Source organism: Procambarus clarkii, chromosome 11 (genome assembly GCF_040958095.1).
Source record: "Procambarus clarkii isolate CNS0578487 chromosome 11, FALCON_Pclarkii_2.0, whole genome shotgun sequence".
Taxonomy (NCBI): Eukaryota; Metazoa; Arthropoda; class Malacostraca; order Decapoda; family Cambaridae; genus Procambarus; species Procambarus clarkii.
In genome coordinates, this window is record NC_091160.1 from 46,391,084 (window position 1) to 46,407,327 (window position 16,244).

At 56.3% G+C, this 16,244-nt stretch overlaps 2 protein-coding genes across 4 annotated transcripts in view; one reads left to right on the forward strand and one right to left on the reverse strand.

The window, feature by feature from the left end:
- LOC123758414 (clavesin-2) overlaps positions 1 to 16,244 on the forward strand; it is a 130,386-nt gene that overhangs the window by 87,754 nt on the left and 26,388 nt on the right. The window lies entirely within an intron of this gene.
- On the reverse strand, positions 10,425 to 12,590 carry LOC123758214 (probable cell-surface antigen I/II). The gene has a single exon (XM_045742336.2). The coding sequence runs from the start codon at positions 12,588 to 12,590 to the stop codon at positions 10,425 to 10,427; it is 2,166 nt and encodes a 721-aa protein (XP_045598292.2).

Here is a 16,244-nt window from a genome sequence, read left to right on the forward strand (position 1 = left end):
AAACACAGGCGACGAGTCACAATAACGTGGCTAAGGTATGTTGACCAGACCACACACTAGAAGGTGAAGGGACGACGACGTTTCAGTCCCTCCTGGATCATTCTCACAATCGACTTGACAATGGTCCAGGACGGACCGAAACGTCGTCGTCGTCGTCCCTTCTACTACTGGTCTGGTCAACTTTAAAACACAGCCTAATATTGGGCATCAGCGCCCGCGGACAGTTTGGGAAAGTTAGCGGTGTAGGATACGGCGTCCAGCGACCTGTTCCCGCATACTGTCCACACGTCCATAATAGGCCATGTGGACGGGGAACTGCGGAAGATACCGGCAACATCACGCCCGCCCACACTAAACTATGATGTGTAAGTTGAGTGACCTTAACGAGGCTTCCCCCCCCCCCCCCCTTGTTCACTAGGCTCTGGGACGACTGTTGACCGTTGATCTCATTGGGTTAAGTATAGATGAAGACGCGAGTGGTTAACCGGCCCTGTTTCCCTCACTATGTCCACTCACAGATAAATTTTGCGCATAAATGTAATGTTTGGCCAGTTAAGAAACCGGGCCCCAAGGGGCCCTGAACCCCTAATAACACTGCAGAGTTCTTGAAAAGACTTCCAAGGTATCAAGCAGAGTTACAAGAAGACTCTGCGGGAAATGTTAGTTAGTGCTTGAGTGTTGTGGTAGTGGAGGATAGTGTAGTGTTGTGGAGGATAGTGTAGGGTGATGGTGAGCCACCATCAGCCCAGGTGTGGGGGGGCGGGAGAAGCCTAACGTGGCGAGATGGGCCGAGCTGGCGCCACCACCAACACTGGCACATCCGGGTTACCTTCTGCTGACCTTACACACCCCTTTACACACCTGCTCTCGTTACACCCCCCTCTACACACCTGTCGTTGTAAACCCCATCTACACACCTGATGTTATACACACACACCTGCTAACGTTAGACACACCCCTCCTCCACACACCTGGGAGCCAGTTACACACCTGGAACACGTAATAATTGTTTACTTGCATACAGTGGATGGTAAGGCAGGTCATATATGGTGGTGGGGGGTGGGTCTCCTCTCTCCCTCCCCTGTGGTGAGTCTCCTCTCTCTCCCATGTGGTGAGTCTCCTCTCTCCCTCCCCTGTGGTGAGTCTCCTCTCTCCCTCCCCTGTGGTGAGTCTCCTCTTCCCCCCCTGTGGTGAGTCTCCTCTCTCTCCCATGTGGTGAGTCTCCTCTCTCCCTCCCCTGTGGCGAGTCTCCTCTCCCCCCCCCCTGTGGTGAGTCTCCCCCCCCCTGTGGTGAGTCTCCCCTCCCTGTGGTGAGTCTCTCCCCCCTGTGGTGAGTCTCCTCTCCCCCCCCTGTGGTGAGTCTCCTCTCCCCCCTCCCTGTGGTGAGTCTCCTCTCCCCCCTCCCTGTGGTGAGTCTCCTCTCCCCCCTCCCTGTGGTGAGTCTCCTCTTCCCCCCCTGTGGTGAGTCTCCTCTCCCCCCCCCTGTGGTGAGTCTCCTCTCCCCCCCTGTGGTGAGTCTCCTCTCCCCCCCCTGTGGTGAGTCTCCTCTCCCCCCCCCCTGTGGTGAGTCTTCTCTCCCCCCCTGTGGTGAGTCTCCTCTCCCCCCCCTGTGGTGAGTCTCCTCTCCCCCCCCTGTGGTGAGTCTCCTCTCCCCCCCTGTGGTGAGTCTCCTCTCCCCCCCCCCTGTGGTGAGTCTCCTCTCCCCCCCTGTGGTGAGTCTCCTCTCCCCCCCCTGTGGTGAGTCTCCTCTCCCCCCCCCTGTGGTGAGTCTCCTCTCCCCCCCCTGTGGTGAGTCTCCTCTCCCCCCCCTGTGGTGAGTCTCCTCTCCCCCCCCTGTGGTGAGTCTCCTCTCCCCCCCCCTGTGGTGAGTCTCCTCTCCCCCCCCTGTGGTGAGTCTCCTCTCCCCCCCCTGTGGTGAGTCTCCTCTCCCCCCCTGTGGTGAGTCTCCTCTCCCCCCCCTGTGGTGAGTCTCCTCTCCCCCCCCTGTGGTGAGTCTCCTCTCCCCCCCCTGTGGTGAGTCTCCTCTCCCCCCCCCTGTGGTGAGTCTCCTCTCCCCCCCCTGTGGTGAGTCTCCTCTCCCCCCCCCCTGTGGTGAGTCTCCTCTCCCCCCCCTGTGGTGAGTCTCCTCTCCCCCCCTGTGGTGAGTCTCCTCTCCCCCCCCCCTGTGGTGAGTCTCCTCTCCCCCCCCTGTGGTGAGTCTCCTCTCCCCCCCCTGTGGTGAGTCTCCTCTCCCCCCCCTGTGGTGAGTCTCCTCTCCCCCCCCTGTGGTGAGTCTCCTCTCCCCCCCCTGTGGTGAGTCTCCTCTCCCCCCCCTGTGGTGAGTCTCCTCTCCCCCCCCTGTGGTGAGTCTCCTCTCCCCCCCCTGTGGTGAGTCTCCTCTCCCCCCCCTGTGGTGAGTCTCCTCTCCCCCCCCTGTGGTGAGTCTCCTCTCCCCCCCCCCTGTGGTGAGTCTCGTCTCCCCCCCCTGTGGTGAGTCTCCTCTCCCCCCCTGTGGTGAGTCTCCTCTCCCCCCCTGTGGTGAGTCTCCTCTCCCCCCCCTGTGTTGAGTCTCCTCTCCCCCCCCTGTGTTGAGTCTCCTCTCCCCCCCCTGTGGTGAGTCTCCTCTCCCCCCCCTGTGGTGAGTCTCCTCTCCCCCCCCTGTGGTGAGTCTCCTCTCCCCCCCCCCTGTGGTGAGTCTCCTCTCTCTCCCCCCCTGTGGTGAGTCTCCTCTCTCTCCCCCCCCTGTGGTGAGTCACCTCTCTCTCCCCCCCTGTGGTGAGTCACCTCTCTCTCCCCCCCTGTGGTGAGTCACCTCTCTCCCCCCCTGTGGTGAGTCACCTCTCTCTCCCCCCCTGTGGTGAGTCACCTCTCTCTCCCCCCCTGTGGTGAGTCACCTCTCTCCCCCCCTGTGGTGAGTCACCTCTCTCTCCCCCCCTGTGGTGAGTCTCCTCTCTCTCCCCCCCTGTGGTGAGTCTCCTCTCTCCCCCCCCTGTGGTGAGTCTCCTCTCTCCCCCCCCTGGGGTGAGTCTCCTCTCCCACCTGTGGTGAGTCTCCTCTCTCCCCCCCCCCCTGTGGTGAGTCTCCTCTCTCCCCCCCTGTGGTGAGTCTCCTCTCTCTCTCCCCCCCTGTGGTGAGTCTCCTCTCTCTCCCCCCCTGTGGCGAGTCTCCTCTCTCTCCCCCCCTGGGGTGAGTCTCCTCTCTCCCCCCCCCTGGGGTGAGTCTCCTCTCTCCCCCCCCCCTGGGGTGAGTCTCCTCTCCTTCCCTGTGGTGAGTCTCCTCTCTCTCCCCCCCTGTGGTGAGTCTCCTCTCTCTCCCCCCCTGTGGTGAGTCTCCTCTCTCTCCCCCCCTGTGGTGAGTCTCCTCTCTCTCCCCCCCTGTGGTGAGTCTCCTCTCTCTCCCCCCCCTGTGGTGAGTCTCCTCTCTCTCCCCCCCTGTGGTGAGTCTCCTCTCTCTCCCCCCTGTGGTGAGTCTCCTCTCTCTCCCCCCCTGTGGTGAGTCTCCTCTCTCTCCCCCCCTGTGGTGAGTCACCTCTCTCTCCCCCCCTGTGGTGAGTCTCCTCTCTCTCCCCCCCTGTGGTGAGTCTCCTCTCTCCCCCCCCTGTGGTGAGTCTCCTCTCTCCCCCCCCTGGGGTGAGTCTCCTCTCCCACCTGTGGTGAGTCTCCTCTCTCCCCCCCCCCCTGTGGTGAGTCTCCTCTCTCCCCCCCTGTGGTGAGTCTCCTCTCTCTCTCCCCCCCTGTGGTGAGTCTCCTCTCTCTCCCCCCCTGTGGCGAGTCTCCTCTCTCTCCCCCCCTGGGGTGAGTCTCCTCTCTCCCCCCCCCTGGGGTGAGTCTCCTCTCTCCCCCCCCCCTGGGGTGAGTCTCCTCTCTCCTTCCCTGTGGTGAGTCTCCTCTCTCTCCCCCCCTGTGGTGAGTCTCCTCTCTCTCCCCCCCTGTGGTGAGTCTCCTCTCTCTCCCCCCCTGTGGTGAGTCTCCTCTCTCTCCCCCCCTGTGGTGAGTCTCCTCTCTCTCCCCCCCTGTGGTGAGTCTCCTCTCTCTCTCCCCCCCCTGTGGTGAGTCTCCTCTCTCTCCCCCCCTGTGGTGAGTCTCCTCTCTCTCCCCCCCCCTGTGGTGAGTCTCCTCTCTCTCCCCCCCTGTGGTGAGTCTCCTCTCTCTCCCCCCCTGTGGTGAGTCTCCTCTCTCTCCCCCCCTGTGGTGAGTCTCCTCTCTCTCCCCCCCTGTGGTGAGTCTCCTCTCTCTCCCCCCCCTGTGGTGAGTCTCCTCTCTCTCCCCCCCCCTGTGGTGAGTCTCCTCTCTCTCCCCCCCCCCTGTGGTGAGTCTCCTCTCTCTCCCCCCCTGGGGTGAGTCTCCTCTCTCCCCCCCCCTGGGGTGAGTCTCCTCTCTCCCCCCCCCTGGGGTGAGTCTCCTCTCTCCCCCCCCCCCTGGGGTGAGTCTCCTCTCTCCCCCCCCCCCTGGGGTGAGTCTCCTCTCTCCCCCCCCTGTGCTGAGTCTCCTCTCTCTCCCCCCCTGTGCTGAGTCTCCTCTCTCTCCCCCCCTGTGCTGAGTCTCCTCTCTCTCCCCCCCTGTGCTGAGTCTCCTCTCTCTCCCCCCTGTGCTGAGTCTCCTCTCTCTCCCCCCCTGTGCTGAGTCTCCTCTCTCTCCCCCCCTGTGCTGAGTCTCCTCTCTCTCTCCCCCCCTGTGGTGAGTCTCCTCTCTCTCTCCCCGCCTGTGGTGAGTCTCCTCTCTCTCCCCCCCTGTGGCGAGTCTCCTCTCTCTCCCCCCCTGGGGTGAGTCTCCTCTCTCCCCCCCCCTGGGGTGAGTCTCCTCTCTCCCCCCCCCTGGGGTGAGTCTCCTCTCCTTCCCTGTGGTGAGTCTCCTCTCTCTCCCCCCCTGTGGTGAGTCTCCTCTCTCTCCCCCCCTGTGGTGAGTCTCCTCTCTCTCCCCCCCTGTGGTGAGTCTCCTCTCTCTCCCCCCCTGTGGTGAGTCTCCTCTCTCTCCCCCCCTGTGGTGAGTCTCCTCTCTCTCTCCCCCCCCTGTGGTGAGTCTCCTCTCTCTCCCCCCCTGTGGTGAGTCTCCTCTCTCTCCCCCCCCTGTGGTGAGTCTCCTCTCTCTCCCCCCCTGTGGTGAGTCTCCTCTCTCTCCCCCCCTGTGGTGAGTCTCCTCTCTCTCCCCCCCTGTGGTGAGTCTCCTCTCTCTCCCCCCCTGTGGTGAGTCTCCTCTCTCTCCCCCCCTGTGGTGAGTCTCCTCTCTCTCCCCCCCCCTGTGGTGAGTCTCCTCTCTCTCCCCCCCCCTGTGGTGAGTCTCCTCTCTCTCCCCCCCTGGGGTGAGTCTCCTCTCTCCCCCCCCCTGGGGTGAGTCTCCTCTCTCCCCCCCCCTGGGGTGAGTCTCCTCTCTCCCCCCCCCCCTGGGGTGAGTCTCCTCTCTCCCCCCCCCCCTGGGTGAGTCTCCTCTCTCCCCCCCCCTGTGCTGAGTCTCCTCTCTCTCCCCCCCTGTGCTGAGTCTCCTCTCTCTCCCCCCCTGTGCTGAGTCTCCTCTCTCTCCCCCCCTGTGCTGAGTCTCCTCTCTCTCCCCCCCTGTGCTGAGTCTCCTCTCTCTCCCCCCCTGTGCTGAGTCTCCTCTCTCTCCCCCCCTGTGCTGAGTCTCCTCTCTCTCTCCCCCCCTGTGGTGAGTCTCCTCTCTCTCTCCCCGCCTGTGGTGAGTCTCCTCTCTCTCTCCCCCCCTGTGGCGAGTCTCCTCTCTCTCTCCCCTCCTGTGGCGAGTCTCCTCTCTCTCTCCCCTCCTGTGGCGAGTCTCCTCTCTCTCTCCCCTCCTGTGGCGAGTCTCCTCTCTCTCTCCCCTCCTGTGGTGAGTCTCCTCTCTCTCTCCCCTCCTGTGGTGAGTCTCCTCTCTCTCTCCCCTCCTGTGGTGAGTCTCCTCTCTCTCTCCCCTCCTGTGGTGAGTCTCCTCTCTCTCCCCCCCTCCTGTGGTGAGTCTCCTCTCTCTCCCCCCTTGTGGTGAGTCTCCTCTCTCTCCCCCCCCCCCTCCTGTGGTGAGTCTCCTCTCTCTCCCCTCCTGTGGTGAGTCTCCTCTCTCCCCCCCCCTGTGGTGAGTCTCCTCTCCCCCCCTGTGGATTGTAAGCAAGTTACAATCCTTTGATGCCAGTTACACAATTGTTAGTGTTACATATATATGTACACATATGTACACATCAATAATCTTTTCATACAAATGATTCAACAAGAGGCTCACAACAGTCACTATACAAGGCACTTTACATCTATGGTGAGTCACACAGTTACTAGTCTTGCTCCACACCCACCCAACTGGGCGGCAGCTTTACAGTCATGTGCTGCACACCCACCCAACTGGGCGGCAGCTTTACAGTCATGTGCTCCACACCCACCCAACTGGGCGGCAGCTTTACAGTCATGTGCTCCACACCCACCCACCTGGGCGGCAGCTTTACAGTCATGTGCTCCACACCCACCCAACTGGGCGGCAGCTTTACAGTCATGTGCTCCACACCCACCCAACTGGGCGGCAGCTTTACAGTCATGTGCAGGCTGCATCTACAATAAGCAAATGTTGAGTACTTCGCTAAGATCATTAGCGAACATTGTGAATAAAGTATGTAATAATTTCAGTACACCATTGATGGCGTTCTCTGAATTCCGCGATTTTTTCACATTCCATTATATAATGACGCAACATATGCGAATAGTTCTGCTGACAGAGTTTACATTTAGTCAAATCTACATCAGCAGATGTTACAAACTCCCAGAGGTAATTGTAGCCGAGTCTGAACCTAGCAGTGGTAACATCTAGAAGTCTGCTAACATTATTGGATGACCCATAGACGTGCGGTACTTCCTACTTAATAGAATGATGATAGATCGAGTAACTGGTGTGAATTTCACTTTGCCTCAAGTTTACGAGACTTAGTTGATGTTCCCGGCATATTGCTGCCCTCAGGCTGCTCAAAGGCAGTCCAAGATGGTAATTAATTCCCTCTTTACGAGCAAAAGTCTTGGCCAACTCATCAGTTCTATCATGCATTCGGAGACCAATATGGGAAGGAATCCACAGGAGACAAACTCTGACTCCATCATTGATTATTTCACTATATCTGTGTCTAGCTTCAGAGATAAGCACGTCACAGTTATGCCTTGGGGAGCTGAGGGCAGTCAAGGATGACCAGGAGTCACTTACAATTACCGTGTCAACTTTGGATTCATATACGCGCTCGAGTGCAAGGATTATGGCAACCAATTCTGTTTGAAGAGTGGAGGCCCAGTTACTGAGACGCGCTCCACACTCATGGGAGAAGGAACCATCTCTCCCTGTCACAACAACTGCACTTCCAGCTGCACCATGGGACTGATGCAAGGATCCATCAGTGTAAATAATCTGGGAAAGGGAGCGCTCTCTGACTAAAGCATCACTTTGGCTCAAGGCATTGTACTGTTTCTTGTCGAAGCTTTGGTTGTTGGACTGTTTTGTAACTTGCACCAGTGACCATGGACCTCTACCACCGGTGACCATGGACCTCTACCACCGGTGACCGTGGACCTCTACCACCGGTGACCGTGGACCTCTACCACCGGTGACCATGGACCTCTACCACCGGTGACCATGGACCTCTTCCACCGGTGACCATGGACCTCTTCCACCGGTGACCATGGACCTCTTCCACCGGTGACCATGGACCTCTACCACCGGTGACCATGGACCTCTACCACCGGTGACCGTGGGCCTCTTCCACCGGTGACCATGGACCTCTTCCACCGGTGACCATGGGCCTATACCACCGGTGACCGTGGGCCTCTTCCACCGGTGACCATGGGGCTCTACCACCGGTGACCATGGTCCTCTACCACCGGTGACCATGGGCCTCTTCCACCGGTGACCATGGGCTTCTTCCACCGGTGACCATGGACCTCTTCCACCGGTGACCATGGGCCTCTTCCACCGGCCAGGTCAGACACTCGTGTATGCAAGTGGCCCCCTGATCAACACGACTGTTGTGTGCATGCTGCTGGACATTGTTGGGGACCCACACATGGGGCCCAGTACTGCCGTCGGCGTCCTCGATGATCTTGATGGGTCCATTATCGTGCATCTGCTACACCGTGGCCTTTGGAGTTATCGTCGTTGTTACACAAGTCTCCTTGTGGACAGTCTCCTTGAGGACCCTTCAAGCCAACGACTGACCTTTCCCAGGATGCAACACACAAGTTGTCCAACTCCTGGGGCACCTGTGTTACCTCTAGGTGAACAGAGGCATCGGGTGAAAGGGAAACTTTCCAGCCACTTTTGTCCTTCCCGAGGATATAACCAAGGTTACGTGGCTTGACTATTACGACAAAATCACTGAGGCATTAGAAAAAACCCAGAATGCAGATGTTGTATACATAAGACTTTGCAAAGGCATTCGACAAATGTGACCATGGAGTGATAGCACACAAAATGAGGTTAATGGGTATAACTGGTAAAGTAGGACGCTGGATACTCAATTTCCTGTCGAGTAGAACACAGTGTAACATATAAAATCGAGTCCAAGCGCAGTTAAAAGCTCTGTACCTCAGGGTACAGTCCTTGCACCGCTGCTGTTCCTTATTCTCATATCTGATATAGTTGAAAACACAAGTCACAGCTTCGTGTCATCCTTTGCAAATGACACAAAAATCAGCATGAAAATTACCTCTGCAGAAGACATTGAAAAACTACAAACAGATATTAACAAAGTTTTCGACTGGGCAGCAGAAAATAACATGAAGTTTTACAGTGATAAATTTCAGGTACTCAGGTACGGCAAAAATGAGGACCTTAAACATAATACAGGGTACTAAACACAATCGAATCTTCCCATGAGAGGTAAACAGCATGTTAAGGATTTGGGAATAATGATGTCCGACGATCTAACGTTAAGGGAGCATAACCAAGCAAATATCGCGTCAGCCAGAAAAATGATCGGATGGATTACGAGAACCTTCAAGTCCAGAGATCCCATCACAATGGTTGTACTCTTAAAATCACTTGTGTTGTCCCGTCTTGAGTACTGCTCAGTACTCACTTCCCCCTTCAGAGCAGGAGAGATTGCTGAAATAGAGGGAATACAGAGAACATATACGGCACGCATAGACGCGATAAAGCATCTAAATTATTGGGATCGTCTCAAAGCTCTCCAAATGTACTCACTAGAAAGAAGACGAGAGAGATACCAAATAATATACACCTGGAAAATACTGGAGGGACAGGTCCCAAATCTACACAGTAAAATAACAACGTACTGGAGTGAACGATATGGAAGAAAATGCAGAATAGAACCAGTGAAGAGCAGAGGTTACCCTGAGGTGCTTCCAGGGCTTAGCGTCCCCGCGGCCCGGTCGTCGACCAGGCCTCCTGGAATTTTAAAACCCCAGGAAGCAGCCCGTGACAGCTGACTAACTCCCAGGTACCTATTTACTGCTAGGTAACAGGGGCATTCAGGGTGAAAGAAACTTTGCCCATTTGTTTCTGCCTCGTGCGGGAATCGAACCCTCGCCACAGAATTAAGAGTCCTGCGCACTATCCACCAGGCTACGAGGCCCCTATATAGGTGGCTACGAGGCGCCATAGGCACAATCAGAGAACACTGTATAAACATCAGAGGTCCGCGGTTGTTCAACACCCTCCCAGCGAGCATAAGAAATATTGCTGGAACAACCGTGGACATCTTCAAGAGGAAACTAGATTGTTTCCTCCAAGGAGTGGCAGACCAACCGGGCTGTAGTGGGTATGTGGGCCTGTGGGCCGCTCCAAGCAACAGCCTGGTGGACCAAACTCTCACAAGTCAAGCCTGGCCTCAGGCCGGGCTTGGGGAGTAGAAGAACTCCCAGAACCCCATCAACCAGGTAACTCGGGTGCGAGCCTTGAACGCAGACCACTGCGCTACAGGGTGTAGTATTTGACTCTGGGGATTTCCTAACACTGTTTACTCCCACAACCTCCAAACTTACCAGGCTTCCTGTCCCTGATGGAAGTATTTATAGCACGGACAGGAGGCGTGATCAACGAGGCTGTTGCAGGTCGAGCTGGGTAATATAACTTGTGGAAGTTATATTTAACTTCACCTTCTAAATACTAGTTAGTGTGTAGTGAAGTTAATTTCTAGAACACATTGCCAGGCAGCCTAACACGCGGGGGGAGAGCTGAATAGTTTCTAGCGCAGGTTAGACATACCTGAGGGGCTACTAACACTAGTGGCCTCAGCGGGGACAGGAAGCAGGCGGATTGTCATAGGTCCCCCCCACCAAAGACACACCCCCCCCCCCAAAGACACACCCCCCCCCCGGCCCATACATGGAAGAGTATGGGGGTAGACACACAGGAGCTACCTGGCCTGGGGTCAATATATGCCGTTTGCAATTAAATTTTATTTTCTAAAAATGGTGATGAGTTGGTAGATATTGTTTACACAAGCAGACTGTTTGTACCTGGAGTTTGTTAATGTTACTCTCGTGTCCAGATGTTGTCTTGTGCCTCTTCCAGGTCGTAGTCTGCTTCTTCCAGGTCGTAGTCTGCTTCTTCAAGGTCGTTGTCTGCCTCTTCCAGGTCGTAGTCTGCCACTTCCAGGTCGTAGTCTGCCACTTCCAGGTCGTAGTCTGCCTCTTCCAGGTCGTAGTCTGCCACTTCCAGGTCGTAGTCTGCCACTTCCAGGTCGTAGTCTGCCTCTTCAAGGTCGTAGTCTGCCTCTTCCAGGTCGTAGTCTGCCACTTCCAGGTCGTAGTCTGCCTCTTCCAGGTCGTAGTCTGCCTCTTCAAGGTCGTAGTCTGCCTCTTCCAGGTCGTAGTCTGCCACTTCCAGGTCGTAGTCTGCCTCTTCAAGGTCGTAGTCTGCCACTTCCAGGTCGTAGTCTGCCTCTTCCAGGTCGTAGTCTGCCTCTTCAAGGTCGTAGTCTGCCACTTCCAGGTCGTAGTCTGCCACTTCCAGGTCGTAGTCTGCCTCTTCAAGGTCGTAGTCTGCCACTTCCAGGTCGTAGTCTGCCTCTTCAAGGTCGTAGTCTGCCTCTTCAAGGTCGTAGTCTGCCTCTTCCAGGTCGTAGTCTGCCTCTTCCAGGTCGTAGTCTGCCTCTTCCAGGTCGTAGTCTGCCTCTTCCAGGTCGTAGTCTGCCTCTTCCAGGTCGTAGTCTGCCTCTTCCAGGTCGTAGTCTGCCTCTTCCAGGTCGTAGCCTGCCACTTCCAGGTCGTAGCCTGCCACTTCCAGGTCGTAGTCTGCCTCTTCCAGGTCGTAGTCTGCCTCTTCCAGGTCGTAGTCTGCCTCTTCCAGGTCGTAGTCTGCCTCTTCCAGGTCGTAGTCTGCCACTTCCAGGTCGTAGTCTGCCACTTCCAGGTCGTAGTCTGCCTCTTCCAGGTCGTAGTCTGCCTCTTCCAGGTCGTAGTCTGCCTCTTCCAGGTCGTAGCCTGCCTCTTCCAGGTCGTAGTCTGCCTCTTCCAGGTCGTAGTCTGCCTCTTCAAGGTCGTAGTCTGCCTCTTCCAGGTCGTAGTCTGCCACTTCCAGGTCGTAGTCTGCCTCTTCAAGGTCGTAGTCTGCCTCTTCCAGGTCGTAGTCTGCCTCTTCAAGGTCGTAGTCTGCCACTTCCAGGTCGTAGTCTGCCACTTCCAGGTCGTAGTCTGCCACTTCCAGGTCGTAGTCTGCCTCTTCAAGGTCGTAGTCTGCCTCTTCCAGGTCGTAGTCTGCCTCTTCAAGGTCGTAGTCTGCCTCTTCCAGGTCGTAGTCTGCCTCTTCCAGGTCGTAGTCTGCCTCTTCCAGGTCGTAGTCTGCCTCTTCCAGGTCGTAGTCTGCCTCTTCCAGGTCGTAGTCTGCCTCTTCCAGGTCGTAGTCTGCCACTTCCAGGTCGTAGTCTGCCTCTTCCATTTCGTAGCCTGCCTCTTCCAGGTCGTAGTCTGCCACTTCCAGGTCGTAGTCTGCCTCTTCCAGGTCGTAGTCTGCCACTTCCAGGTCGTAGTCTGCCACTTCCAGGTCGTAGTCTGCCTCTTCCAGGTCGTAGTCTGCCTCTTCCAGGTCGTAGCCTGCCTCTTCCAGGTCGTAGTCGGCTTCTTCCAGGTCGTAGTCGGCTTCTTCAAGGTCGTAGTCTGCTTCTTCAAGGTCGTAGTCTGCCACTTCCAGGTCGTAGTCTGCCACTTCCAGGTCGTAGTCTGCCACTTCCAGGTCGTAGTCTGCCACTTCCAGGTCGTAGTCTGCCACTTCCAGGTCGTAGTCTGCCTCTTCCAGGTCGTAGTCTGCCTCTTCCAGGTCGTAGTCTGCCTCTTCCAGGTCGTAGTCTGCCTCTTCCAGGTCGTAGCCTGCCTCTTCCAGGTCGTAGCCTGCCTCTTCCAGGTCGTAGCCTGCCTCTTCCAGGTCGTAGCCTGCCTCTTCAAGGTCGTAGCCTGCCTCTTCAAGGTCGTAGCCTGCCTCTTCCAGGTCGTAGCCTGCCTCTTCCAGGTCGTAGCCTGCCTCTTCCAGGTCGTAGCCTGCCTCTTCCAGGTCGTAGCCTGCCTCTTCCAGGTCGTAGCCTGCCTCTTCCAGGTCGTAGCCTGCCTCTTCCAGGTCGTAGCCTGCCTCTTCAAGGTCGTAGCCTGCCTCTTCAAGGTCGTAGCCTGCCTCAAGCACAGACTGGGATGAACGGAAGCAACCCATCTCCGGTGCCTCACAACTCACGCTTGTGACGGACGGTAAAGCCGCTGTCAACTAGTGTCCGAACAATTGGTCTGGAGGTGACGCTTGAGGGTCAGATGCCGTCTGTAACTGGTCTGGAGGTGACGCTTGAGGGTCAGATGCCGTCTGTAACTGGTCTGGAGGTGTAGCTTGAGGCCCAGATGCTGTCTGTAACTGGTCTAGAGGTGTAGCTTGAGGGTCAGATGCCGTCTGTAACTGGTCTGGAGGTGTAGCTTGAGGGCCAGATGCCGTCTGTAACTGGTCTGGAGGTGTAGCTTGAGGGCCAGATGCCGTCTGTAACTGGTCTGGAGGTGTAGCTTGAGGGTCAGATGCCGTCTGTAACTGGTCTGGAGGTGTAGCTTGAGGGCCAGATGCTGTGGGGCTAGTAAACCCCCATACCCATCCTGTGGGGGCTAGTGAACCCCCATACCCATCCTGAGGGGGCTAGTGAACCCCCATACCCATCCTGAGGCGGCTAGTGAACTCCCATACCCATCCTGAGGGGGCTAGTGAACCCCCATACCCATCCTGTGGGGGCTAGTGAACCCCCATACCCATCCTGTGGGGGCTAGTGAACCCCCATACCCATCCTGAAGGGGCTAGTGAACCCCCATACCCATCCTGAAGGGGCTAGTGAATCCCCATACCCATCCTGAGGGGGCTAGTGAACCCCCATACCCATCCTGAAGGGGCTAGTGAACCCCCATACCCCTCCTGTGGGGGCTAGTGAACCCCCATACCCATCCTGTGGGGGCTAGTGAACCCCCATACCCATCCTGTGGGGGCTAGTGAACCCCCATACCCATCCTGTGGGGGCTAGTGAACCCCCATACCCATCCTGAGGGGGCTAGTGAACCCCCATACCCATCCTGTGGGGGCTAGTGAACCCCCATACCCATCCTGAGGGGGCTAGTGAACCCCCATACCCATCCTGAGGGGGCTAGTGAACCCCCATACCCATCCTGAGGGGGCTAGTGAACCCCCATACCCATCCTGAGGGGGCTAGTGAACCCCCATACCCATCCTGAGGGGGCTAGTGAACCCCCATACCCATCCTGAGGGGGCTAGTGAACCCCCATACCCATCCTGAGGGGGCTAGTGAACCCCCATACCCCTCCTGTGGGGGCTAGTGAACCCCCATACCCCTCCTGTGGGGGCTAGTGAACCCCCATACCCCTCCTGTGGGGGCTAGTGAACCCCCATACCCCTCCTGTGGGGGCTAGTGAACCCCCATACCCCTCCTGTGGGGGCTAGTGAACCCCCATACCCCTCCTGTGGGGGCTAGTGAACCCCCATACCCCTCCTGTGGGGGCTAGTGAACCCCCATACCCCTCCTGTGGGGGCTAGTGAACCCCCATACCCCTCCTGTGGGGGCTAGTGAACCCCTCCTGTGGGGGCTAGTGAACCCCTCCTGTGGGGGCTAGTGAACCCCTCCTGTGGGGGCTAGTGAACCCCTCCTGTGGGGGCTAGTGAACCCCTCCTGTGGGGGCTAGTGAACCCCTCCTGTGGGGGCTAGTGAACCCCTCCTGTGGGGGCTAGTGAACCCGCATACCCATCCTGAGGGCGGTGTTCTATCAGCTGCCTCTCTACTCTCGCCTGGTGTATTCACGCAGCCTTTCCTCCGAATAGACAGTTTTTAATACTAAATGTAATAAGTACAATCCTGACTATTGGCATAGTACATAAATACACTTAATCGTCAGTATCGCACCAAAATATTGTGATTATTATAGTTTGCCTGAAAAGGTGTACAGAAAACCACGACCTAACCTAACCTTGAGTGTGTAGGACAAGCATGTAAATATCTTTTATTGCTTCTTAATTACAATTAGTACTTAACCTATAACTATATTGATATTACAATTTTATAAAACTAATAAAACAACACTAAAGTCTTTCAATAAATTATTAAGTAACTCGGGATATATTCAAATTTTGCATAAAATCTCTATTGTTTAATAAAACTGAAAAAGATATTCTTTATATTTAAAACTTCAGTATATAGAATTTAATAGGAGAACATCAATTTAAAATTTTGAGTTTATTAACCCAAATTTAGGAGAATATATGGGGAGGTAAATATAACAACCCAGTAAGTGTAATTATGTACTATGCAGACAGTCAGGAATGCACTTATTACATTTAGCATTAAAACGTACTGTCTATACGGAGGAAGCGTTGGTTCACGAAGTCAGCAGTAAATATTTACCACAGAAAACTTGATTTCCACGGGAGACTCCTTTATTTTTCATGTCCGGCTGTGAGAGGCAACACAGGTGGGTCCCCCTGGGAGTGATCACCCTCCAGCTGGAGGAGTAGGGGGGGGGGGGGTAGGGCTTCCTCTCTTCTATCCCCCCCCCTTCTTCTCCTCTTCCCTCTATCCCCCCCCCCCTTCCATTCTCTCCTCCCTATGCCTCCTTCCTCACCACCTTATTCTTCCTTGTCGCGTGTTACAGCTCTTCTCTCCCTCACTCGCCCTCTCTCACCTCTCACAAGCAAAATGTTGAGAGGTGCGCTTCAGCGGAGAGGTATACTGCAGGTCTTGATCTACCCTGGAGGTATACTGCAGGTCTTGATCTACCCTGGAGGTATACTGCAGGTCTTGGCCTACCCTGGAGGTATACTGCAGGTCTTGGCCCACCCTGGAGGTATACTGCAGGTCTTGATCTACCCTGGAGGTATACTGCAGGTCTTGATCTACCCTGGAGGTATACTGCAGGTCTTGGCCTACCCTGGAGATATACTGCAGGTCTTGGCCCACCCTGGAGGTATACTGCAGGTCTTGGCCTACCCTGGAGGTATACTGCAGGTCTTGGCCCACCCTGGAGGTATACTGCAGGTCTTGATCTACCCTGGAGGTATACTGCAGGTCTTGATCTACCCTGGAGGTATACTGCAGGTCTTGGCCTACCCTGGAGGTATACTGCAGGTCTTGGCCCACCCTGGAGGTATACTGCAGGTCTTGGCCTACCCCTGGAGGTATATTGCAGGTCTTGGCCTACCCTGGAGGTATACTGCAGGTCTTGATCTACCCTGGAGGTATACTGCAGGTCTTGATCTACCCTGGAGGTATACTGCAGGTCTTGGCCTACCCTGGAGGTATACTGCAGGTCTTGGCCCACCCTGGAGGTATACTGCAGGTCTTGGCCTACCCCTGGAGGTATACTGCAGGTCTTGGCCTACCCTGGAGGTATACTGCAGGTCTTGGCCCACCCTGGAGGTATACTGCAGGTCTTGGCCTACCCCTGGAGGTATACTGCAGGTCTTGGCCTACCCCTGGAGGTATACTGCAGGTCTTGGCCTACCCCTGGAGGTATACTGCAGGTCTTGGCCTACCCCTGGAGGTATATTGCAGGTCTTGGTCTACCCTGGAGGTATACTGCAGGTCTTGGCCTACCCCTGGAGGTATATTGCAGGTCTTGGTCTACCCTGGAGGTATACTGCAGGTCTTGGCCTACCCCTGGAGGTATATTGCAGGTCTTGGTCTACCCTGGAGGTATACTGCAGGTCTTGGTCTACCCTGGAGGTATACTGCAGGTCTTGGTCTACCCTGGAGGTATATTGCAGGTCTTGGTCTACCCTGGAGGTATACTGCAGGTCTTGGCCTACCCTGGAGGTATATTGCAGGTCTTGGTC